The sequence below is a fragment of the Nycticebus coucang genome, chromosome 8, assembly GCF_027406575.1.
Source record: "Nycticebus coucang isolate mNycCou1 chromosome 8, mNycCou1.pri, whole genome shotgun sequence".
Lineage (NCBI taxonomy): Eukaryota > Metazoa > Chordata > Mammalia > Primates > Lorisidae > Nycticebus > Nycticebus coucang.
This window is the reverse complement of record NC_069787.1, coordinates 109,282,980-109,309,942: the sequence shown is the minus strand read 5'-3', so window position 1 is coordinate 109,309,942 and position 26,963 is coordinate 109,282,980. Positions and strand designations below refer to the sequence as shown.

At 37.9% G+C, this 26,963-nt stretch overlaps 1 protein-coding gene and 1 pseudogene across 4 annotated transcripts in view; one reads left to right on the top strand and one right to left on the bottom strand.

The window, feature by feature from the left end:
- ATR (ATR serine/threonine kinase) overlaps positions 1-26,963 on the top strand; it is a 158,750-nt gene that overhangs the window by 114,659 nt on the left and 17,128 nt on the right. For all 4 annotated transcript variants that reach the window (XM_053598573.1, XM_053598574.1, XM_053598575.1 and 1 more), the window contains 5 exons: positions 3,634-3,776; positions 21,723-21,820; positions 22,611-22,843; positions 24,156-24,290; positions 26,088-26,288. In XM_053598573.1, coding sequence (XP_053454548.1) covers positions 3,634-3,776; positions 21,723-21,820; positions 22,611-22,843; positions 24,156-24,290; positions 26,088-26,288 — 810 coding nt within the window. The remainder of the gene's footprint in view (positions 1-3,633; positions 3,777-21,722; positions 21,821-22,610; positions 22,844-24,155; positions 24,291-26,087; positions 26,289-26,963) is intronic.
- LOC128592359 (kelch-like protein 12) lies at positions 19,647-21,477 on the bottom strand (annotated as a pseudogene).

The following is a 26,963-nucleotide window of genomic DNA, read 5'->3' as shown; positions in this document are numbered from 1 at the left end:
TCACAGCTCATAACTCTTGGGCTCAAGCGATTCTCTTGCTTCAGACTCCCAAGTAGCTAGGACTACAGGCTGTCTTGTTGCTTACTTTAGCTGGCTGGGCTGGGCTTGAACCCGCCAGCCTTGGTGTATGTGGCTGGTGCCGTAACTCCTATGCTACAGGCACCTGACAGCTTTAATATTACCGATTTATTAAACAACTTACAGGAGATTGTAGCTTGTGTAATAAGGGAATAAAAAAGGAGTGAAAGATATAAGGATCAGGGGAAAAATATCAAGTATTTCTTAATTGCAGATGATAGGATTATATATGTAAATAATTCAAATGTTATAGATAAACTAATATTAACATTAAGTGAGTTCAGTAAGATTGCTTATGTAACATATAAAAATCAATTTTATTTTTATATACTGGCAAGAAAGCAATTTAAAATATAACATTTACAAGCAATGGTGCTTGAATAGTTGGAGGCAAAAATTATCTTTAACCCCACCTCACACCATGGACAAAATTACTTCAAAGTGTTTTAGACTTAAACTGAAAAGCTAAAATTATGAGCTTTTAGATAAAAAACAAAAATTGAGCTGCTAGCTTGCAAGATTTTTTAGATCACAAAGTATTGTAGAAAAACTGACATATTAGATTTCCATTAAAATTAAAACCTCTAGAAAAGACACTGTTAAGAAAATGAAAAAGTAAGTAAAAGACTGGGAAAAACACATATGTGACAAAGAGTTTCTATCCAAATAATAAAGAACCCCAAAACATGGCGTGGTGCCATGGCTCATGCCTGTAATCCTTGCTTGGGGAGGTTGAGAGGGGAAGATTGCTTGAGCTTAGGAGTTCAAGACCAGCCTGAATAAGAGCAAGACTCTGTCTCTACTAAAAATAGAAAAAACTAGCCAGGCATTGTTGCGGGTGCCTGTAGTGCCAGCTATTTGATAGGCTGAGGCGAGAGGGTCACTTGAGCCCAAGAGTTTTAGGTTGCTATGAGATGTGATATCATGGCACTTTACCAAGGGTGACAAAAGTGATAATAATAATAAAAATAAATTAATTAATTTTTTTAGAAATTGCCAAAATAGTATAGAGAATTCCCATATCTACCCTTCACTATATCTCCCTTAACCTTAATATTACACAATTGTAGTACAATGATTAGAACTAGGAAGTTCATGTTGATACTCTTAACTATAGAAATTTCCATTTTGCTGGTTTTCTCATTAATGTCCTTTTCTCTGTCTAGAATCCAATCTAGGATCTTACATAGCATTAGTTGTCACATCACCTTAATCTACTTTAATCTATCTAAGACATTTTTTACTATATTGTATAAGTTAGGGTCCAAGTAGAAAATAAATGGAGCAGTCAAAAGAGGTATTTGAGATGAATTTAATGAAGAACTAGATTAAAAGAAATCAAAAAGGATGGTGAAATTAATTCATGGGTAGCAAGAGCAAGGAGTCATTGGCATTTCTAGACCTGAAGAAGCAAGAGGGGAGGGCATTTACTGGGATCTGTAAAGAAAGCTATATTTGTAGGAAAAGGCCGTTGGATCAGAACTTGACCTTAGGGGAAGAAACATAACCATGGTCAGCTGCAGCCTAGCAGGGAGCAAAGAAATTAGGGGATGACGTCATCTCCATAGTCCTAAACATGACAGGAAGCCAGAGGGCAAGTGAGCCCATTGATGTAAATTATCAGTGTCAACCTTTATGGGGTACTGAGCAGGGTAGAAAAGGCTAAAAGGTGGCAAGTATATCTAGAGGGACAAACTGAGAATAGTTAACATACATTTCAAGACTTACTGTTAAAATACAGTGGTATATTGGCATAAGGTTAGACAGATAAACCAATAGAACAGAACAGAGTCCAGACATGTTCCAGATGATATTGTAGGATAGTGAAGGACAGTCTTTTCAAATGTTGTTGTATTATATATATATATTAATAGAAAAAAAAAACTTGATCCTTTTTTTATACCATGAACAAAACTGAACTGAGGTACATTGCTGATGTGGCTGGTACTTATGTGTGGCTAGTTGCATACATACATCTGTTCCATGCATCTAATCATGTCATTCTGTCCTCTGTTCTGGGCAGGTTTATGTTTATAGGGTCTCAAGATTAGATGCAGTGGAAACTCAAGGTCTCACTTAAGGTTCTTCACCTAAACAATATTCTTTAATTTGCATGTATTAAAAGTGAAATTTTATGAAAAGAAATTTTTGTCATCCATTCTGTGTATTTCCCATCACATTTCAAATAGCATTAAAAATTAATAACCACACAAATATTTAAGAGATAGTAACAGCAATAGGAAATGACAAAGGAGACAGAGTGAGCATGGCCAAAAAGATATAATGGGAGAAAGCTTGAAAGATTATGGCTACTGTAGTGAAGTGGTGAAGCCAAAATGAAATTGAGGCCAGTCTTAGTGGCCCACACCTATAATCCTGAGGCCAGGAGTTGAAACCAGCCTGGGCAGCAGAGTCAGACTCCCATCTCTGCAAAAGATTTGTTTTTTTAATTAGCCAATCATGTTGACATGTGCCTACAGCTCCAGCTACTCAGGAGGCTGAGGTGGGAGGATTGCCTTAGCCCACAAATTGCCTTAGCTAATGACAGGGAGACTCCATATCTTTAAAAAAAAAAAAAAGGAAAAGAAACACTGAGGAATGAATGTGACATAGTCAATTATTTTTAGAAGCCTAATTATGGAAGGAGTTGAGAAAGAGTACAATAACTTGTGAGAGATCTTGGAGAAAAATAAGATATGTGATTATTATTTTACTGTAATTTTTATGCTTTTTAAAGTCCTACCCTCTTCAGAGTTTGATATTCCTTCTGCTTTCTTTCATTGAAGGATTTTTAAAAGGCCGGGCATGGTGGCTCACACCCGTAATCCTAGCACTCTGGGAGGCCAAGGCAGGTGGATTGCCTGAGCTCCACAGGTTTGAGACCAGCCTGAGCAAGTGTGAGACCCTGTCTCTAAAAAATAGCTGGATATTGTGGCGGGCACCTGTAGTCCCAGCTACTCGGAAGGCTGAGACAAAAGAATCACTTGAGCCCAAGAGTTTGAGGTTGCTGTGAGCTATGATGTTACCGCACTCTATTAAGTGTGACAAAGTAAGACTCTTGTCTCAAAAAAGAAAAAAAAATAGTAAATAAAAAGACAATGTACATGTGTATATATATACACACACACACACACACACACATATATAAAATACTTTTAACTCCTCTGGAAATTATGTTGATGTATCTTTTAAAGTGGTACTATAAATGGAATTTTCTTCTTTTAAATCAGTGGTTCTCAACCTTCCTAATGCCACAGCCCTTTAATACAGTTCCTGTGGGTCACGACCCACAGGTTGAGAACTGCTGTTCTAAATAATTATTTCAACATCATCTCATATTGGCCAGTGGATAACCCACCGGAACCAGCAGCTATCCTGAGAAAACCTTTGTAAGATGGTACCTTATTCCCTATCCACATCAAAGAGTGAGTCTGCTTTTGACTTTACTCTGCCTAGATGTGGGCCTCATACTTTGATTCTTAATCATCAAATATATTTTAATTCCCAATATAGTGTAGATTTTCTTAGGTGAGTATACTGTGTTCTCTTTTATAGGATGTGACCGTGGTCCTGCCAGAGTGGGAAGATGGGCATTTTTACCTTGCTAAGTACTATGACAAATTGATGCCCATGGTCACAGACAACAAAATGGAAAAACAGGGTGATCTCATCCGGTATATAGTTCTTCATTTTGGAAGGTAAGTGTGAGAATTGCATGTTTACACATTAAATATGTTGAGATAACTGTGAATATTCAACTGTTTTATCATTGATTCAATCTAACACATTAGATGAGATGTAAATTTTTCTTTATGTAACTTTTTCTTCACTTTAAAAAATAACTTTTTTAATGAGAAAAGTGTTATTATTATAGAATTATAATTTTTAAAAATTCTATAGCACCAAGAATATACAATGAAAAGTAAATGTCCTTCCCATTCCAGATACTTATCCCCCAAGCCCTCAGTCAGAATTCAAGAAGGTTTTAAACCTAATATATTTATTACAATGGAATATTCCCTTCTAGCCCATTCTAATAAGAAGTAATATATATGAAAATGATTTTGACACTAGACTTGTGATAATAGCTTATTCTTAAAATAGATAACAGGTGAAATATAACTTTTAATTTTATATATCAGTATATTATAGTCAAGTAGTTTATCGTCTCATGCCTACTGTGTATATTTTGACAAATTTATTAATATCTAAAAAATAATAGCATTCCATATATTCTCCTTACTATGCTCATGTACCATTGCTTTACATTGAAGGATATCTTACTCCCAGAACAGTATCTTACAGAACAGTGAGTCTGTTAAGATTTCCTATTACCAGGTTCTGTGACATCTCAATTAAATATTTTTTTTTGACAGAATAATATTTAGTGTTGCACACACTCCCTTACAAAAACAAAGGCAATATTATAAAATATATATTTTTGTTATTAAATATTTTTAATTAATTAATTAATTTTAGGAATTAAAGCAATTTTTTTCATTCATCAGTACTGTTAGGATAGCATGATTTATCCAAGCTTTTCTTCCCAAAATGAAACCTAAGTTGTATAAAATCTGGGCCTATTTATATTTATTGATAATTATTAATGGCTTGTGTTGAAGAAGAATAATCTGAACTATTGGCATTTTGAAATGAAAGCATAAGCAGAAGACAATTATTAAATGCATTTTTTTCTCTTCTAAAGCAAGTAATAGCTTTCTTTCATTTGTTCTTTAGTTTGAGTATATATTATGTGCCTTGGGGTATAGAATTTACTTAATACGTTTCTTCCTAAAATAAATAGTTATTTAAAGTCCTCTATATGTGTAAAACTGTAGTTATAGAGTGAGATTTTTAAAGAATACTTCAGGAAGGTGGTGGCCGTAGATCAGTGGGTAGGGCACCAGCCATACACCAAGGGTGGCGGGTTTGAACCCGGGCTGTGCCAGCTAAAAAAACAACAATGACAACTGCAACAACAACAACAAAAATAGCTGGTGTTAAGGCAGGCGCCTGTAGTCCCAGCTACTTGGGAGGCTGAGGCAAGAGAATCGCTTAAGCCTAAGAGTTTGAGGTTCCTGTGAGCTGTGATGCCACAGTAGGGCACTCTACCCAGGATGACAAAGTGAGACACTGTCTCAAAAAAAAAAAAAAAACTTCAGGAAAATAAGGCCATTTTAGAATCTATTTCTATCCTTTGTAATTCAAATAATATATTTGCATGCTTAAAGGAAAGAGTAAACTTAGCTAATTGAGACATTCATATCCCCTGACTTACTGAATAATTGCATTATAACTGATTAAGTATCAATGTTTGCTCTTAAGCTATGATCTAATCAGGAAGAGAAAAGTACATAAAACATTCAAATAATGGTACATAATAAGATGTGTGATTAGATATCAAATGGCGTATCTATCATTTCACATATGGTAATGGTATAAATATTTTTCTGATATTAGCTAAATACCAAAAGTGAACCAAACAAGTCCAGAAGTCATGAACTTTGGGCAAATCTGATGTCAAAAGTCAAGCTACTGACATCATGACTTTCATAAGTATATTTCTTTGCACTGCATTGCTGAAGAAGTCTGGTAGACCCTATGAAGAAGATACTTTAGCAAACTGAATTTAACAGCACATTAAAAGAATCATTCACCATGATCAAGTGGAATTTGTTCCAGGATACAAAAGTGGTTCAACATATACAAATCTATATATGTGATATACTACATTATCAGAACAGAGGACAATAACCATATGATCCTCTCAATACATACAGAAAAAGGATTTTTTTTATTAAATCATAGCTGTGTACATTAATGCAGTCATGGGTACAATGAGCTGGTTTTATATACAATTTGAAATATTTTCATCAAACTCGTTAACATAATCTTCACGGCATTTTCTTGGTTGTTGTGTTCAGAAAAAGGATTTGACAGAATTCAGCAAGTATTCATGATAAAAACCTTCAAACAATTAGGTATGGAAGGAATGTACCTCAATACAATAATGACCATATATAACAAACCCTCAGCTAACATTATACTCAATGGTAAAAAGTTCAAAGCTTTTCCTCTATAATTCGGAACAAGACAAAAATGCCTACTCTTCACATTTTTATTCAACATAATACTAGATGTCCTAGCTATATCTCTTAGATGAGAAAAAGAAATAAAAGTCACTAAAAGTTGAAAAGAAGTCAAATTGTCCTGTTTGAAGACAAGATAACCTTATATAGGGTGAACATAAAATTTGTGTGCAATTTAAAATAGTTTAACATAGTAAATTGCACATGGACTTTATGGACACCCTGTATATTGAAAACCCTAAAGACTCCAACAAAAAAAACTGATAGAACTAATAAATTAACTCAGTGAAGTTGCAGGATATGTATACAAAAGTCATTTCAGACCTTTTAGCATTTCTTTTTTTTTTTTTTTTTTAATTTATCTGCTTCTTTATTACAAACACCTCTGCAGCGGATTTCCCCATACAAAGTTGTGTAGGTATGAAAATACACTATTAAATAGACTGTCTTTAGGTTATACTTAGGAGTAGAATTGCTGGGTGGCCGAGTCTGCACCTCTTCCTTCACTGTTAGCAGATACCACCTAATTATATTCTGAAAGGACTGGACCAATTTACATGTTTGCTAAGAAGATACATGAGTCCTTGATGCGCCTTATTCTTGCCAGCACTTAAGGATTATTTCATCAGTCAACCGGGAGTCGAACTGTTACCTCACTTTGTTTTATTTTAACTTCTCCTGATTGCTGGTTAGTATGAACATCTGTTCTTGTCTTTTTGATCGTTTATAATTCACTTTTTGTGACTTACCCATTTACATCTCTTCCCCATGTTTCTTTTTTTTTTTTATTATTAAATCATAGCTGTGTACATTGATATAATCATGGGGCATCATTCACTAGCTCCACAGACCGTTTACCAAGTTTCACATATATCCTTGTAAGATGCACCACTGGTGTAATCCCACCAACCCCTTCCCTCTACCCACCTCCCTCCTCCCTCCCCTCCCTTTCCCCCTTCCCCCTATTCTTAGGTTGTAACTGGGTTATAGCTTTCATGTGAAAACCCTAAATTAGTCTCATAGTAGGGCTGAGTACATTGGGTACTTTCTCTTCCATTCTTGAGATACTTTACTAAGAAGAATATGTTCCAGCTCCATCCATGTAAACGTGAAAGAGGTAAAGTCTCCATCTTTCTTTAAGGCTGCATAATATTCCATGGTGTACATATACCACAAATTATTAATCCATTCGTGGATCGATGGGCACCTGGGCTTCTTCCATGACTTAGCAATTATGAATTGGGCTGCAATAAACATTCTGATGCAAGTATCTTTGTTATGACGTGATTTTTGGTCTTCTGGGTATATGCCCAGTAGAGGAATTACAGGATTGAAGGGCAGATCTATTTTTAGATCTCTAAGTGTTCTCCATATCTCTTTCCAAAAGGAATGTATTAATTTGCATTCCCACCAGCAGTGCAAAAGTGTTCCTTTTTCTCCACATCCGCGCCAACATCTCTGGTCTTGGGATTTTGTGATATAGGCTAGTCTCACTGGAGTTAGACGGTATCTCAAAGTAGTTTTGATTTGCATTTCTCTGATGATTAAAGATGATGAGCATTTTTTCACATGTCTGAAGGCCGCATGCCTGTCTTCTTCAGAGAAGTTTCTCTTCAAATCCCTTGCCCAGCCTGCGATGGGATCCCTTGTTCTATTCTTGCTAATGCGTTTGAGTTCTCTGTGGATTCTGGTTATTAAACCTTTGTCGGAGACATAACCTGCAAATATCTTCTCCCATTCTGAGGGCTGTTTGCTTGCTTTACTTACTGTGTTCTTGGCTGTGCAGAAGCTTTTTAGTTTGATCAAGTCCCAGTAGTGTATTTTTGAAGCTGCTTCAATTGCCCAAGGGGTCCTCCTCATAAAATACTCGCCCATCCTGATTTCTTCAAGGGTTTTCCCTGCACCTCCTCTAGTATTTTTATAGTTTCATGTCTTAAGTTTAAATCTTTGATCCAGTGAGAGTCTATCTTAGTTAATGGTGAAAGGTGTGGGTCCACTTTCAGTCTTTTACAGGTTGCCAGCCATTTCACCCAGCACCATTTGTTAAATAGGGAATCTTTTCCCCACTGAATGTTTTTAATTGGGTTGTCAAAGATTAAATAACGGTAAGTAGCTGGATTCATCTCTTGATTCTCTATTCTATTTCAGACATCTACCTCTCTGTTTTTGTGCCAATACCATGCTGTTTTGATCACTATTGATTTGTAGTATAGTCTGAGGTCTGGTAGCTTAATTCCTCCTGTTTTGTTTTTATTTCTGAGTAATGTCTTGGCTATTCAAGGTTTTTTCTGATTCCATATAAAATGAAGTATTGTTTTTTCCAGATCTTTAAAGTATGACAGTGGAGCTTTAATAGGAATTGCATTGAAATTATATATTGCTTTGGGTAGTATAGACATTTTAACTATGTTGATTCTTCCCAGCCATGAGCATGGTATGTTTTTCCATTTGTTAATATTTTTAGCTATTTCTTTTCTTAGAGTTTCATATTTCTCTTTATAGAGATCTTTCACGTCCTTTGTTAGATAAATTCCCAAATATTTCATCTTCTTTGGCACTACTGTGAATGGGGTAGAGTCCTTAACTGGTTTTTCAACTTGACTGTTGTTGGTATATATAAAGGCTACCGATTTATGAATGTTGATTTTGTAACCTGAGATGCTGCTGTATTCCTTGATCACTTCTAAGAGTTTTGTAGTAGAGGCCCTAGTGTTTTCCAGATATACTATCATATCGTCCGCGAAGAGTGAAAGTTTGATCTCTTCTGACCCTATATGGATACCCTTGATCGCCTTTTCTTCCCTAATTGCAGTGGCTAAAACTTCCATTACAATGTTAAAAAGCAATGGAGACAATGGGCAGCCTTGTCTGGTTCCTGATCTGAGTGGAAATGATTCCAATTTAACTCCATTCAATATGATATTGGCTGTGGGTTTGCTGTAGATGGTCTCTATCAGTTTAAGAAATGTCCCTTCTATACCGATTTTCTTAAGTGTTCTGATCATGAAGGGATGCTGGATATTATCAAAAGCTTTTTCTGCATAGATTGAGAGAATCATATGGTCTTTGTTTTTTAATTTGTTTATGTGCTGGATTACATTTATAGATTTACGTATATTGAACCAGCATTGAGACCCTGGGATAAAACCGACTTGGTCATGATGTATAATTTGTTTGATGTGTTGCTGGATTCTGTTTGTTAGGATCTTGTTGAATATTTTTGCATCTATATTCATTAGTGATATCAGTCTATAATTTTCTTTTCTTGTTGGGTCTTTCCCTGGTTTGGGGATCAGGGTGATGTTTGCTTTATAGAACGTGTTGGGTAGTCTTCCTTCTTTTTCTACCTTTTGGAACAGGTTAAGTAATATAGGTACTAATTCCTCTTTAAAGGTTTGGTAGAATTCAGACGTGAAACCATCTGGTCCCAGGCTTTTCTTTTTAGGGAGGTTTTGTATGGTTGATGCTACTTCCGAACTTGATATGGGCCTGTTCAACATTTCCACTTGATTCTGGCTAAGTCTTGGAAGATGACGTGCTTCCAAGTATTGGTCAATTTCCTTCAGATTTTCATATTTCTGAGAATAAATTTTCTTGTAATACTCATTAAGGATTTTTTCGATTTCTGAGGAGTCTGTTGTTATTTCATCTTTGTTGTTTCTGATTGATGAGATTAGAGATTTTACTCTTTTTTTCCTGATTAGGTTGGCCAAAGGTTTATCTATTTTATTGACCTTTTCGAAAAACCAGCTTTTTGATTTATTGATCTGTTGTATTATTCTTTTGTTTTCAATTTCATTTAATTCTCCTCTAATTTTGGTTATTTCTTTTCTTCTACTGGGTTTGGGGTTGGAATGTTCTTCCTTTTCCAGTTGCTTGAGATGTCCCATTAAGTTGTTAACTTCCTCTCTTTGCATTCTCTTGAGGAAGGCTTGCAGTGCTATAAATTTCCCTCTTAGAACTGCCTTTGCGGTGTCCCAGAGATTCTGATAGTTCGTGTCTTCATTGTTGTTTTGTTCCAGAAAATTGGCGATTTCTTTCTTGATCTCATCTCTGACCCAGCTATCGTTCAGCATAAGGTTATTTAACTTCCATGTTTTTGTATGAGTATGCAGATTCCTGTTGTTATTCAGCTCAAGTTTTATTCCATGGTGGTACGAGAAGATGCATGGAATAATTTCTATTCCTTTAAATTTACTGAGGTTAGACTTGTGACCTAAGATGTGATCGATTTTGGAGTAAGTTCCATGGGCTGATGAGAAGTATGTGTATAAAGTTTTATTGGGATGAAATGTTGTGTAGATGTGTGCTAAATCCAAATGTTGGATGGTTAGGTTTAAATCTAAGATTTCTTTGCTCAGCTTCTTGTTGGAGGATCGATCAAACACTGCCAAAGGAGTGTTGAAATCTCCGACGATTATGGAGCTAGAGGAAATCAAGTTGCTCATGTCTGTTAGAGTTTCTCTTATAAATTGAGGTGCATTCTGGTTGGGTGCATAGATATTAATAATTGAGATCTCATCATAGTGAGTATTACCCTTAACAAATATGAAGTGACCGTTTTTGTCCTTCCTTACTTTTGTTGGTTTAAAGCCTATTGTATCTGCAAATAAAATTGCAACACCTGCTTTTTTCTGATTACCATTTGCCTGAAATATGGACGACCATCCTTTCACCCTGAGTCTGTATTTGTCTTTTAGGTTAAGATGTGACTCTTGTATGCAACAGATATCTGGCCTGAGTTTTTGTATCCAGTCAGCTAACCTATGCCTCTTTAGAGGACAGTTTAAGCTGTTCACATTAATGGAGAATATTGATAAGTCTGGTGAGGTTTTGGGTATCGAGTTTTTCAAAAGTCCAGTGGCCATTTTTAATCCTTTCGCCAGTGTGGAAATTGGAGTTTGATCCGAAGTTTCTGAGTGAGTTTACTTTTGTGGTATAGGATTGGGTTGGTCATTATGGAGGATAGGTCTGAGAATATCCTGAAGAGCTGGTTTGGTTATGGCAAATTTCTTCAACATATGAATGTCATTAAAGTATTTAATTTCTCCCTCATAAATGAAACTCAGTTTAGCTGGATACAAGATCTGGGGTTGAAAGTTATTTTGCTTTAGGAGATTAAAAGTCGGTGACCACCCTCTTCTGGCTTGAAAAGTTTCAGCAGAGAGATCTGCAGTCATTCTAATATTCTTGCCTTTGAAGGTACTGGTTTTCTTTCTCCTGGCAGCTTTGAGGATTTTCTCCTTCATATTAACTTTAGTGAAGTTAATTATGATATGCCTGGGGGATGTCTTATTGGGGTTGAGTCGTGCTAGGGTTCTGAAGCTGTCCGCTATCCGAATTTCAGAATCTCTAGGCATGTCTGAAAAATTCTCTTTCATAATTTCATGCAGAAGGGCCTCTGTGCCCAGTGAGGCCACTTCATCTGTTTCTGGAACTCCTATGATTCGGATATTCGCCTTCTTCGAATTATCCCAAAGCTCTCTGAGTGAGTGATCCGTTTTTGCTCTCCATTTCTCTTCCTCTTTGAGAGTTTGGGAGCGTTCAAAGGCTTTATTTTCGATGTCAGAAATCCTTTCTTCTGCTTGCTCCATTCTGTTACTGAGGGATTCTACTGTATTTTTCATATCTTTGAGGGCTGCAAATTCTTGCTTCAGTGTGTCTAAGTCTTTGGTGGTTTTGTCTTTAAATTTGTTAAATTCTTGAGACAACTTTTGAATTTCTCCTCGAATTCCTAATTCTACTTTGTTAATCTTGTCTGCAATCCAAATTCTGAATTCGATTTCTGACATCTGCCAGTTGTTTATGAATGGGATCTTCAATGGCATCTGCCATATCTTTCCTTGGGGGGGGTTGATCTATTCTGATTATTCATGTTACCAGAGTTTTTCCGCTGATTCCGCCCCATGGTTGTTTTACTCCCTCTGATTTTTTTCCCCTGGGGCTTTGTCGAGGGCCTGTACAGTGTTGTGGCCTGAGAAACTGGGGCCCTGTCTGGTGTGGTGGGGCTAAATGGTTCTGCCTTGTTTTCAGCTGGTTTCTGTTCCACCCTAGTGAAACAGATACTCTGGATTGAAGTCTCAGCTGTGGAGAAATATCAGCAATTAAGTCACCCCGCCCCCTACCGGCAAACAATTGGAAAAGAAAAATCAAACCTTCCTACCACCGTGCACCTAGGGCACCACCTGATTTGTCCTCAGGTGATTGGTTCAGATCAAAAATGTCCAAATCAATTGTCTCAGTCTGCACCTGTCTCGGGTGAGAGAGTTTAAGAGGTCTCTGGGAACTGGATCACAGGGGTCTGGTGACTACTCTGGTGTGGCTTGCTCCAGTGCTGCGTGGAGTCAGGAGAAACCACCCAGCCTATAAATCAGTCTGGGAAGGTTGCTGCCTCCTTCCCCACCTTGCACCACTTCACACCCAGTCACTGATAGCCCTGCAGTTGGCTGACCCAGTTGCCTGTAGTGAATCGGTACTCCGGGAGTTTGTACCTGCCTGAATCACAAGGAAGTCTGCCAGGCCGCTGGGCTCTGCCTCTCTCCAGCAGGAGGAGGTGAGGCCTGACAACCTCAGGCGCTAGATGAAGGTTGAGGGGTTTTCACTCAGGTCCAGTCTTGCCCCTGATTAATGTCACTGACAGAACAGAACAGAACAACTCTGCGTTTCCCCTGCAGAAGAGAAGCTGAATTGAGTTCCAAATCAGCTTGTCTTTGCTCTTGTATTGTCTATAGGCTGACGATCCCCTGAGGGCCAGGTGCGTCTTAGGTTTAGTAAAGCCGGACCTCTGGGTCAGCCCCGCCCTGGGAGTTTCCCTGGTTTGCAAGTTTATGTTGCCTCAGGCAAACTCAGAGTCTCTGGTTGCCCAGGGAGACAGGGGGTGTGGCTTCAGAATATTCTGTAGTGAGCCGTATTGCTAGCAAAAGAGGGCTGCTGCCTTATGGCTCAGGCAACCGTTGCTCAGGTGTAGCTCCCCTCCGGCCAATCATCCTCTCTCCGCTCCGTACCCCAGAGTCTGCACCGACAGGCTGCAGCCCAGCACTGTCTACACCCCTCTAGCAATCGCCCAAGTGTCTGGACCCCTGGGGGACAGGCCTCCAGACCTTGGAGCGAGAGCAGAGGGGAGCGCTGGGAGCGCTGGAAGCCTGGAGTTGCGGGCAGATTACACACACAGCTTTACACAGTTTTATGCCTGGCCGTATTATCACCAAAAGACGGCTGTCGCACTGTGCCTCAGGGAACTGCCACTCTGGTGCAGTCCCCTCTCCACCGACCGACCGGGACTGGCCTCCAGACCCCAGTGTGAGTGAAGGAGAGCTCTGGGAGCTCAGAATTCCAGGTAGAGACCATATACAGTTTATACAGTTTTATGCCTGGCAGGAGGACGCCGTGGCACCCAGTAGGGGAGGTAGGTCCAGTTTTTAGAGGGTCTCTCCCGTGGAGTGTAGTGGGAGGACCTTTGAACTCTGCCCGGTTGTTCGTGGGGCACTCTGAGCCGTTCTCATGGGGGAGGGGACTCCCGTCCACTTGGTGATGGATTTTGTACCTTTTGTTTGTATCCTTGTGGTCGCAGCTCGCCTCAGCGGGGTTGCCGTGCGTTCTACAACCTTCTCTCTTAGTGCAGCTCAAATCCACCAGGTTACTTGCTGAATTTTTGTCCTTTAACTCTCCTTCTGAAAGGAACCTCTGTGGAAAGCTGGCTTCAGTCAGCCATCTTGTCTCCTCCCCCTTTTAGCATTTCTATACCCTAACAATGAAGTATCTGAAAATAAATTAAGGAAACAATCCCATTTATAATAACTACAAAAAAATAAAGTAGGAATAAATTTAAGGAAGTGAAAGATCTATACACTGAAAACTATAAAACATTGATGAAAGAAAGACACAAATAAATGGAAAGATAGTCTACGTTCTTGGACTGGAAGAAGTAATTTTTTTTTTTTTTTTTGAGACAGTCTTAGATTCTGTCATCCTGAGTAGAGTGCTGTGGCATTAGCCTAGTGCACAGCAACCTCAAGCTCCAGGGTTCAAGCAATCCTCCCGCCTCAGCCTTCCATGTAGCTGGGGCTACAGGTGCCCACCACAATGCCTTGCTAGTTTTTTTCTATTTTTAGTAAAGATGGCTTCTTGCTCTTGTTCAGGCTGTTCTTGAACTGCTGAGCTCAGGTGATCCACCTGCCTTGGCCTCCCAGAGTGCTAAGATTATAGGCATGAGCCACCAATCCAAGCCCATGGAAGAATTAATATTACAATGTTCCTACTCCTGGCTTGGCACCTGTAGCTCAATGGCTAGGGCGCCAGCCACATACACCACAGCTGGCGGGTTCTAATCCAGCCTGGGCCTGCCAAACAACAATGACAACTACAACCAAAAAAAAAAATACCCTGGTATTGTGGCAGGTGCTTATAGTCCCAGCTACTGGGGAGGGCGAGGCAAGAGAATTGCTTAAGCCCAAGAGTTTGAGGTTGCTGTGAGCTGTGACACCATGGCACTCTACCCAGGGCAACATAGTGAGACTCTGTCTGAAAAATAAATAAATAAACAAACAAAATGTTCCTACTTCTCAAAGTGATGTACAAATTTAATGTATTCCTATTAAAAACATAATGGCTTTTTTCACAGAAATAGAAAGCAGTCCCAAAATATGCATGGAACTACAAAAGACCTCAAATAATCAAAGTTATCTTTTTTCTTAACCAAACACAACAAAGCTAGAGGCATTACACTACCTGACTTAAAATATACTATAGGGCGGCACCTGTGGCTCAGTGGGTAGGACGCTAGCCCCATATACCAAGGGTGGTATGTTCAAACCCCGGCCAAACTGCAACAAAATAATAGCCAGGCGTTGTGGCGAGGCGTTGTGGTGGGTGCCTATAGTCCCAGCTACTCGGAAGGCTGAGGCAAGAGAATCGCCTAAGCCCAGGAGTTGGAGGTTGCTGTGAGTTGTGTGATGCTGTAGCACTCTACCGAGGGCAATAAAGTGAGACTCTATCTCTACAAAAAATGAAATGAAATGACATGACTTGACAGAGGAAATGACATGAGATGCCCATATGTAACAATTCAGTAGTAAAAAAACAAATTGCCAATTAAAAAATAGGTAATGCATCTGAATAGATATTTAACAAAAGACATAAAAATGTCTAGCAGAGGTATATGAAAAATGTTCATCATTACTAATCATCAGAGAAATGCAGATTAAAACTATAAAGGCTTATCATTTCACACCTATTAGAATGGCTGTTATCAAAAAGACAAGTATTGGATACAAATGTCTACATACAATAACTAAGAAAATGCCATAAAGGCTACATTGAACAGTTTGATGAGAATATTTCAGATTGTATATGAAACCATTGTACCCCTTGATTGCACTAATGTACACAGCTATGATTTAACAATAAAAAAAAAGACAAGTATTGGAGAGGATTTGGAGAAAGCGGAACTGTTGCATACTAGTGAGAATATAAATTAGTATAGACATTATGGAAAAAAAGTATTGTGGATCCTCAAATATTAAAAATAGACCCACCATATGATCCAGCAATGCCACTACTGGGTATATATTGAAAGGAAATTTAAAAAAAGAAAGAAAGAAAAAGAAAAGATTATCTACACTCCTGTGTTCATTGAAGAATTTTTCAAAACAGCCAAGCTGTAGAATCAACCTAAGTGTCCTTCAAGAATGAATGGATAAAGAAAATATGATATATGTGTATACTTACACAATGGAATACTATTCAGCCTTTAAAAAGAAGTAACTCTTGTCATTTGTGATAACATAGATGAACCTGGAGGAGATTATTTAAAATGAAATAAGGCAGGCACAGAATGACAAATACTGCATGATCTCACTTATAGGTAGATACTCACTTTTTAGTATCTACTAGGGAAATAATGGGGGTGGGGGTTGAGGGGATGTTGATCAAAGGATACATGATCAATTAGATGTCAGGAGTCAATTCAAGAGATCTGTTGTACAACATGGTGACTGAAGTTAACAACAATATACTGTATTCTTGTTAGTTGCTGGAAGAATAGATTTTTAAGTGTTCTCACCACAAAAAAAGTACGAAAAGTAGTATATATGTTAATTAACTTAATTTAGCCATTCCACAATATATATATGTATTTCTTTTCTCTCTTGCTCTCTCTCTCTTTCTTTTCTTGAGACAGACTCTGTTGCCCTGGGTAGAGTGCCATGGTATCAGCCTAGCTCACCTGGGTTCAAGCGATCCTTCTGCCTCAGCCTCCCAAGTAGCTGGGAGTATAGGTGCCCAACACAGTGCCTGGCTAGTCTGTCTTTTTTAGCAGAGAACTGGGTCTGACTCTTGCTCAGATTGGTCCTGAACTCCTAAGCTCAAGTTGTTCTCCTGCCTCAGCCTCGCAGAGTGCTAGGATTATAAACATGAGCCCCCGCACCTGACCAATATACATGTATTTCAAAACATGTTGTACAAATGAAATATACATAATTTTTGTCAATTTCTTCTATTTTTCCTCTCTAGTCCCTCTTGGTAAAGCAGAATTTCAATAAATAAATAAGTTTTTTAAAAAATCCCAACAAAATTATCATGTTGGATACCTTAACAAACAAAAAACCTTCTGGTTCTCCTGATTTCTGGTGAAATAAATCTTGACAAATAAGAAGGGGAAAAAATACCCTCATATTATAATTGCAGAAAGGCAAATGTAATTCTGTGTGATAAAACTGTCCCCACAGGTCTCAAAAAGATATTTGTACACCCATGTTACTAGAAGCACTATTCACAATAGCTAAAACATGGAAGCAACCCAAGAGAGGAATGGATAAGCAAAATATGGCGTAGATATACAATGGAACATTGTTTAGCCTTAAAAAAGGCAGAAAATTCTGACATATGTTACAACATGGAGGACATGCTAAATGAAATAAGTTGGTCACAGAAAGAGAAATATTGTATTCTACTTATACAAAGTATCTGGAGTAGTTAAGTTCATATAGATGGAAAAGTGGAATGGTGGTTGTCAGGGGTAGGGGAAATGGGGAATTATTGTATAATGGGTATGGAATTTCAGTTTGGGAGGATGAAAAAAGTTATGGAAAGGGATTGTGATGATGATTGCACAATATGTGCAACAAGAGTACTGCTTAACTGTGCAGTTAAAAATAGTTAAGATGGGTGGTGCCCGTAGCTCAGTGGGTAGGGCACCAGGCTGGTGGGTTCGAACATACACCAAGGCTGGTGGGTTCGAACCCGGCCTGGGCCTGCTGAATAACAATGACAACTTCAACAAAAAATAGCCAGGTGTTATGGTGGGTGCCTGTAGTCCCAGCTACTTGGGAGGCTGAGGCAAGAGAATTGCTTAAGGGCGGTGCCTGTGGCTCAGTCGGAAGGGCGCCGGCCCCATATACCGAGGGTGGCGGGTTCAAACCCGGCCCCGGCCAAACTGCAACCAAAAAATAGCCGGGCGTTGTGGCGGGCACCTGTAGTCCCAGCTACTCGGGAGGCTGAGGCAAGAAAATCGCTTAAGCCCAGGAGTTGGAGGTTGCTGTGAGCTGTGTGAGGCCACGGCACTCTACTGAGGGCCATAAAGTGAGACTCTGTCTACAAAAAAAAAAAGAGTTTGAGGTTGCTGTGAGCTGTGACACCACATTACTCTACTGAAGGTGACATAGTGAGACTCTGTCTCAAAAAAAAAATGGTTAAGATAGCAAATTTTATATATTTTACTACAATAAAAAATATTATTTTTTTCTCATGCTACCTGTCTAAGGTATAACAAAAAAGAAACTTTTTTAAAATAAAATAAAATAAAATTCAAGAAAGAGAGACCTTACTGACTTTATGAGAAACAAGGTTGAGTGCTTTGTTCACAGAGTAAGGAGAAAATTATACTTGATGAAAGATGTATACTGATGATTGATAAAATGCTAATATTGGAAAATTGTGGAGATGCAAGAGTGTGAATATTTGAATTCAAGGCAGAGTCATAGTTTTAATCTATAGATAGCTGATTTCTGATTTTGAATGGGGGGAGAGCAAGATAAAATCAGAATTTCAGAAATATTAATCTGGAATTTATTGTAGGTAGGAAATATAGAATTAGTGACCAAGCTTAATTTTTCAGAAATGGTGATTGGGCTTGACCTAACCTGATGGCCATGGAATGTAAGTGAGAGAGCTTAAGGAAAATTTGAAAGAAGTATTGGCAAGGCTTTGATTGTATCAGAAGTTATAAATTTTTTTGTACAGGAACTATAGAACTGAGTGAGAAATATAGTAATAAAAACGGGTGAGAAGAGTCAAAAATAACCTGTAGTAGGAAGAAATTTTTTTTTAATAGTAATGGTGTAGTACTATTTGTTTTGTTTGTTTGTTTTTTGACACCTAGTCTCACTTTGTCGCCCTTGGTAGAGTAGTGTGGCATCATAGCTCACAGCAACCTCAAACTCTTGAGCTCAAGTTATCCTCTTGCCTCAGTTTTTTTCATTTTTAGTAGAGACGGCTGGTCTGGAACTTCTGAGCTCAGGTAATCCACCCTCCTTGGCTTCCCAGAGTGCTAGGATTATAGGTGTGAGCTGCTGTGCCTGTCCTCAGTGTAGTAGTATTTGATGCAACAAAATAAGCCTTGCACCCATTCAAAGGAAACATTGCTGTAACTAGATGAGCCCTGGCAGGAAATAGGAGGATTGTAAAATGATAGGTACTTCTAATTCAACCCAGGTTTATTGAACTCTCACATTTATGCCATCTCCTCTCATCCAATCATTTGTTCACTGTTATTTTCCCAATCTCCAGTACCAAGAGACTAGATGTACAACACTCAAGTTTTCAGTGGTATTGTAGGTACACTCACATTCTATTAAATTTAGTTTACTTCACTTACTCCAACCCCATTCTTATATACCAACCCTGTATCCTCACAAGGTAGTGTCACATGAATCTCTTCCTGTAGCCCCCAAAGTTTAGATTGGGCTTTCTCTTTTGTTTTTCTCCAGAATGCAACTGTGTTGCCCCTACTTTCCTATAGATTAGAATATTTATTCCTAGGGAAAAAAGGACTTGAATTTTACCAAGTTTACTCAAGTTGATATCTTTGTAATTATCTAGCCTGGATACTGTCCACATCTTGTAGTCCATACTCACCTTAGTTCTCTGCAGTGTACGAAGCATAACATTTATATAGTTTCCCAAGCACATGGTAGTTAGAAAGGACAAGAAAGTGCTCTCCAAACCAGAGGGAGGGATAATCTGGTTTCTGACATCCATTCAGTGTGCATTCTCTTCCCTCGGGTATCTGTTGCCCTCTCTTCTCAGAAATGACCACCAGCACAAAGGGGAATGTGTGTCAAATAAGTACAGTCATCACTGCACTGATGCCTATAATCACCCTGTGCACAGAGTGAGAACCAAACATTCTGGAAAGGAACCTTGATTCTCCCACAAACTGTCCCTTGGACTGCTCACTAGCTCTGGATGATATTCCAACAATAGTCACTTCTCTTGGAGAACACACACACCAGCATTACAACACTGGGTTCCCATGGATGTCACTGCTTCCCAGCTGTCAATGACAAGGTCATAGCACTCAATACTACTCAGCAGGGAATTACCATAGTATCCTACAATTGCATGGAGTCTTCCCTGAAGCAATGTGGCCCCTACATCACATTGTGGAGTGGTCATACTAATAAGAGTTGTCCAAGAATCAGTGCAAATGTTGTGTGCTTCAACAGAAGAAAGGTGGGTGGTACCATCCCTTCATCACATAAATATGGTCATTCAGCTGGGTTACTCCTGCACCAGAACACTTGGTGGCCTCCTTTTAGACATTTATTTTCTTACACTAACATCTTAATTATCAAATTAAGTTTGATATAACATTGGTATAACATTGGTCCAGTTCCTGTGTGGGGATTATATTTCTCAACTGAATTTAAGATATTCAAACCATCATATCCACCTAGACAGTAGATTACTCCACTGACCACTACTAGTCCTGCACCTTCCCTGGCTGTCTATATCTCCCAGCATGCTCCACTGGTCAATATTTGGGTCATAATGGTCTATACTGGTATGATACCTGCTTCCATCAAAGCCTCCACAGACATAGATTATTATCTCCCAGGGTTGTAGCTCCAGCAAGGCCTTGTCAGACATTCGTAGGGGCCACAGAATACCAGACCCTGTCCCCTTCTGCTGAACTGAAGTGGGAATGGCCATCATAGCCACCAATTACATAGATCCGGTCATGTTGGGACACTGAGGCCACATAATGTCTCTTATAAGTGATGCTTTGCAAAAAAATCCACTCCTGAGTTTTGGAGTCGTATGTTTCTACCATGGGAGAATCAGTGGGAAACTGCTTCCTTCTGAAGCCCCCAACCACCAGAAGCACTTCATTGGCTCCTAGAGGAGCCCTTGTCCTGGGGCCCTGCATCTGACTCCGAAGTTCAGGCCTCAGATGAAACTTCTTTGATTCAACTAGATCCCTGCACCATAAACTACAGCAATGAAAAGCTCAACATCTTTCACATCTACGATATACCTGGATGTCAGCACGGGCATCTGCATATATTGTAGCAGGTCAAACAAGGATTCTTCTTGCTCCTTGTTGGCATGCTCAAGTTGATGACAGCCTCAGAGACTGGTTCTTCAGAATCTACCTGAATTTCATCACACTTGATTAGCTTTTCCATCTCTTCTTGACTAGAAGAATGAACTCTTCATGCTGTACCACTTCAGGAAAATGCCTCTGGCTAAAAACCTCAGGTGCTTGCATCAAGTCAACACAATTGTGGGTTTCAGCAAAATTCCTGATACCTAGGCAATTAGAAGAGTCTGAGGGACTTTCTACGAACTCGCATCAGGCTTGCTTTACACCTGTTAGCCGAAGCAGACACGGTACAGGGAGCAATTCTTATACATTTTCTACTTTCACATGTACTATTGTTGTGTACACAAAGTCTAATAGTATTTCCATGGTAGACAGTTAAATCTTGGATGTCAAAATATGGTTTCTCCTTCTCTGAAAGCTTAGTCCTGTGATCTTTCAACTGGACGACATTTGAAGAGCATTTCAGGGCTCACTAGTGAACATGCACAGATGTAATCGCTACAGCCAGGCAGCACAATCCAATGAGCAGAGAAGTCTCCACTCTCCCTTCAGTGTCACATCACAGAGAGTATTGCTCTTCCTGGGCAAGTTCATTGAGTTGAGGATGGATTTAGCATGAGTATTTGTCATGTCTTTGGGGGCCGTAATGTCTCCTGTCAAACAATATAGAGAAAGAAAAAAAGGGGTCCTGGGATTCCATAACTCCATTCCCTGGCTCACCCAGCCGTGCTGGCTGGTCTCCAATCTGTGGGAATGGGGTGGGGCACAGGGCAAGCAGGCAGATCTGGAGTTGCCACAGGGCTAACCCAGAGGCTCTCAGTAGAAAAAAGTGTTGATGTCATAGTTTTGTCAGAAAATTTTATATAAATTATGTGGAAGTTTAAGTCTTTAAATTTTAATTTGTATAATATAAATAAAGTGACTATACTTATAGTTTGTCTATTTAATTGCAGGTCTCTGCAATATGGAAATCAATTCATATATCAATCAATGCCACGAATGTTATCACTCTGGCTTGATTTTGGTTCAAAGGCATATGAATGCGAAAAAGGTATAACTGTTCATATAAAAACTTTAAGGGATTAGGAAGAATTATAACTTTGGCATAAAGTCAGATTTGATTTGATAATCTATTAAAAACTGGGAATGAATTTTTTTTTTTTTTTTTTTTGTAGAGACAGAGTCTCACTTTTTATGGCCCTGGGTAGAGTGCCGTGGCATCACACAGCTCACAGAACCTCCAACTCCTGGGCTTAAGCAATTCTCTTGCCTTAGCCTCCTGAGTAGCTGGGACTACAGGCGCCCGCCACAACGCCCGGCTATTTTTTTGGTTGCAGTTTGGCCGGGGCTGGGTTTGAACCTGCCACCCTCAGTATGTGGGGCCGGCGCCTTACCGACTGAGCCACATGCACCACCCAAAAAACTGGGAATGAATTTGATAATTAAAATGTTAGTGTAAGAAAATAAATGTTTAAAAGGAGGAGAAAGACAAATCATAGACTTTTTAAGTGGTTGCAATTCAGAGACTATCAGTGAAAATCTTACCAACTTTTGATGACTCTAACAAATATTGAAAAATGTTCTATTAAACCAAATAATTCACCCTAATAATAAAAATGGATAGTAGAAATTAATATCCCTTGGGCTTTTCAATGGTCCTAAATATTTTTCCTACTTAGAGACAACTTTCTTTTCACAAATTAGTAAGTGAACTAGCTTTGGGCATGGAAATAATATATTTTAAAGCTGCTTTTAAAATGAAAATTTTCTTATGTGAAATGAACTGACATGCTGATTTTTTTCTTTTTTTCTTACTGTTTCTTAAACTTTTTCCCCCCCAGCTTGCCGCTGTGATCGTGTACAAATGAGAAATGATTTAGGTAAAATAAACAAGGTTATCACAGAGCACACAAATTATTTAGCTCCTTATCAGTTTTTGACTGCTTTTTCACAATTGATCTCTCGAATTTGTCATTCGCATGATGAAGTTTTTGTTGTCCTGATGGAAATAATAGCCAAAGTATTTCTAGCTTATCCTCAACAAGCAATGTGGATGATGACAGCTGTGTCAAAGGTAAAGTATTAACTACCATAGTGTCTTTTACCTTTTTATTTAAAAGTGATTTTTAATGTTAATATGTAGGTACAAGTTCCAGGATTTTACTCCTATATTAGGTTAGTAATTTTAAATTTTTTTTTTTTTTTTTTGAGATAGAATCTCACTGTGTTGCCCTCAGTAGAGTGCCTTGGCATCATAGCTCACAGCAACCTCCCACTCTTGGGCTCAAGCAGTTCTCTTTCCTCAGCCTCCCAAGTAGCTGGGACTATAGGTGCCTGTCACAACACCCGGCTATTTTTCGTTGCAGTTGTCATTATCAGTTAGCAGGCCTGGGCTGGGTTCAAACCCGCCAACTTCGGTGTATGTGGCTGGTGCCATAACCATGTGCTACAGGCCCCAGCAATTTTAAATATTTAAAAAAATAAATTATAGCATTAAATTTCGTCCTATTATCTGGAGATATTTACCATATAAAATAAAGGAACTAGTATGTTTAAGATGAAAGAATTCAGCTTATATTTTTGTTAGAAAGTGAAGTAAACTGTTAGTGTGTGGTACATATTTTTTTAGGTTAAAAATGGTAACCTATTTTTTTCCTAAACATTTTAATCGAAAATACCTGAACTGTTAATACTAAAAAAAACTTTAATTCATTATTAATGGGAACTTATAAGTTAGTAAATATATAGGGTGGCCATAAAGTTTGTGTACAATTTTAAATTGTATACTATTTTAAATTGCACACGAACCTTATAGCCACCCTGTATTTAATAAGTATTTTAGAGAATTTAGAAAGTACACAGTTATAAAACAAAAATTAAAATCCAAACCTTGTACCATTCATTAATATTTTAATTTTTATATGCAGAGTTTCTAAGTGTATTTTAATGCTAAATTTGGATTATATTGACGTGTGATTTCATGTTTCATTTATGACTGATCACATGTTATTAAATATTCTTTGAAGAAAGAATTTTAGAAATTATATAAACTTCTAAAGTAACCTTCTATAATTTATTTAACTGTCAAGTTGATCGTTAAAATTCTTTCCATTTTTGTGCTGTTATAAAAGATCTACATACTTCTATATTTGTTCTCATTTCCAATTATTTCTTCAGAGTACATCCCAAGAACAGAATTCACCAAGTTATGGGATAGCAACATTTTTATGGTTCTTGATTGCGGTTGCCAAATTGATTTTCAGAAAATTTATATCAGTATAAATTCTCATCATGAGCATTTTTTAAATTGATTTTTGTAAATCAAAAGTTGTGTTATCTTTCAAAACTATATATAAAATTGTATTTAACTCTTTTTTTTATCACAGTCTTCTTATCCCATGCGTGTGAACAGATGCAAGGAAATTCTAAATAAAGCTATTGAGATGAAAAAATCATTAGAGAAGTTTGTTGGAGATGCAACTCGCCTAACAGATAAGCTTCTAGAATTGTGCAATAAATCGGTACTATCATAAACCTTACTGCTTATAGACCAGTAAAATATATTTTATAGACATATAAACTTATATATAATTTGTATTTTTTTCATGTGATTAATATTCTAACATATATGGGCATACACATATATCAAAATTTATTAAATTTTATACTATAAGTAGATATGATTTATTTTAATAAAGCAGTTTTTGAAATTTCTAACGTATGTCCCATGTCCCTCTTCCAAATAGCCACCAGATTTCTAAAAGTATGTTTGTTTGTTTGTTTGTTTAAAAGATAGGGTCTCACTCTGTCACCCAGGCTAGAGTGTAGTAATGCAGTCATAGATCACTACAACCTCCATCTCCTGGGATCAAGTAATCTTCCTTCCTTAGCCTCCCAAGTAGCTAGGACTATAGGCATGCCACACCACTGTACCTGGCTAATTTTGTTTTTTTGAGGTGTTTTTGTATGTGTGATAGAGACAGGGATCTCACTGTGTTGTCCAGGATCGTCTTAAACTCCCAGACTCACATGATCCTCCTGCCTCCTCCTTCCAAAGTACTAGGATTACAGACATGAGCCATTGTGCCTGCCTAAAAGTTCTTCTGAATGTGAATTAAGGAGAATTTTTGAAAGTAGATTATCCATATTTATCAGAAGTTATTTTAAGTAGAGGCTATGAAATAAGCCATAACATTAAGTGTATAAAATACTTGGTTTTTTTAAATCGTCATTTTGATTAATTTCGTCATATCTTTAAACTTTTAAACTCATAGATATTAACCTGTATTCATGATAGGAAAAAGGATTGATGTTCTGGTTTTCATTCTTTCAGTAAACCTTTCAGTGCCTATCAGGTGATAAACACTGTGCTAAGAAAAGAAAGACGAATGAGAAATGTCCTTCTGTCTGATGTATTCATAGTTTTATAGGGAACCAAGCAGATGGTTATCATCTAGAATAATACTTTTTTTAGTAGATTTGTAACTAAAGTAGAAACATGGTTACAGGACTGACCCACGTTGCACCTAAAGAATTGGAGAAAAACACTGAAGAATGTGTAAGACATAAAAGTGGGGAGTGGAGGTACTTATAAGGTGGGAGAGAAACTCTATTATAAAGTAAATAACTAGATTCTACTTAACAGACATTGAAAGTCCATTAATTGTTTATCTGTTACAAGATATAAACTACTCTATTTCTCACCTTTCCTTCACCACTAAACATGTCAAAAGGGTAACCGGTATTGGCTATCTCCATTAATCCCATTTGACTTCTGATGCACGTAACATCATCAAAAACAGTGTTGTGATGATGGAAGACATACATTAAACACTGGCACTGTTTTAAGTGCTTTACATGTACTGGTTTCTAATTCTTTATCAGAAACCTTCATGACAAGCTATACTTGGATTCAGAGTTCATCATATTTTTGAAGGTAATGCAGTGCATATACTTTGTGTTAGATATCGCCACTGAGGTTAACCCGTTAAGGATTCCATAATCAAGCTCATAACTGTTTCTTTAACAGTTAGAGTTTGATATACAGAGCTCTTTGAATTTTCTAATGTCTTTCAACAGACTGTTGGCCTTTCCTGTCTTCTTTAATCATTAAACAGTCCTCTGATGTAGGTCCTATTATTAATGAAGTAAAAGACAGAGATTAAAATGAGATGATTAAAAAATATTTAGACATCTACAGACTGACATTCCCTTGGAATTAAGATAGTATAAAAGTGAAATTTTTGTTGTTGAAGTTAAATGTTCTGTGATTTAAGGTAAACACAAAATTAAAGTGTGCTACTTTTTTTTTTTTTCAGGTTGATGGAAGTAGTTCCACATTAAGTATGAGTACTCATTTTAAAATGCTTAAAAAGCTGGTAGAAGAACCAACATTTAGTGAAATCCTTATTCCTTTGCAATCAGTCATGATACCTACTCTTCCATCAGTTCTGGGTGCCCATGCTAACCATGATCCATTTCCTGGGCATTGGGCCTATATTTCAGGCTTTGATGATACGGTAAATGTCAGTTATACATGACTGTAACTATGATTTTAAAATTTAATTAAATTAAAGCTTCAAATTGAGCTAAAAAGTGTTTTTCTAAGAATCAAAAAGATGTTTTTGAAATATATATGTGTGCATATATATTTATATATAGAGACTTTATTTTTATATAGTCTATAAAAGTCTATATAGAGCAAGACTTTTATGTGTGTGTATATATACATATACTTTTTTTTTTTTTTCAATTTTGGCTGGGGCCAGGTTTGAACCCACTACAAGACTGGTGCCCCACTCCTTTGAGCCACAGGTGCCACCCTAGACTTAATTTTTTTTTGAAACAAAGTCTCACTTTGCCAGCTGCCATGGGGTTAAGTGCCATGACGTCATAGCCCACAGCAAACTTAAACTCTTGAGCTCAAGCAATCCTCTTGTTTCAGCCTCCCAAGTAGCTGGGACTACAGGCCCTTGCCCCAACATCCAACTAGTTTGTTTTCTATTTGTAGAGATGGGGTCTTGCTTTGCTCAGTCAATCCAACTGCCTCAGCCTCCCAGAGTGCTAGGATTATAGATGTGAGCCATCACGCTGGCCCAGAATGAATTTTATTTGCAACAACAAAAAAAATAATTTGACATACACAAGAGTAAAACTCCCTAGTACAAAGTACAGTGATAAAAACTTCATTGATT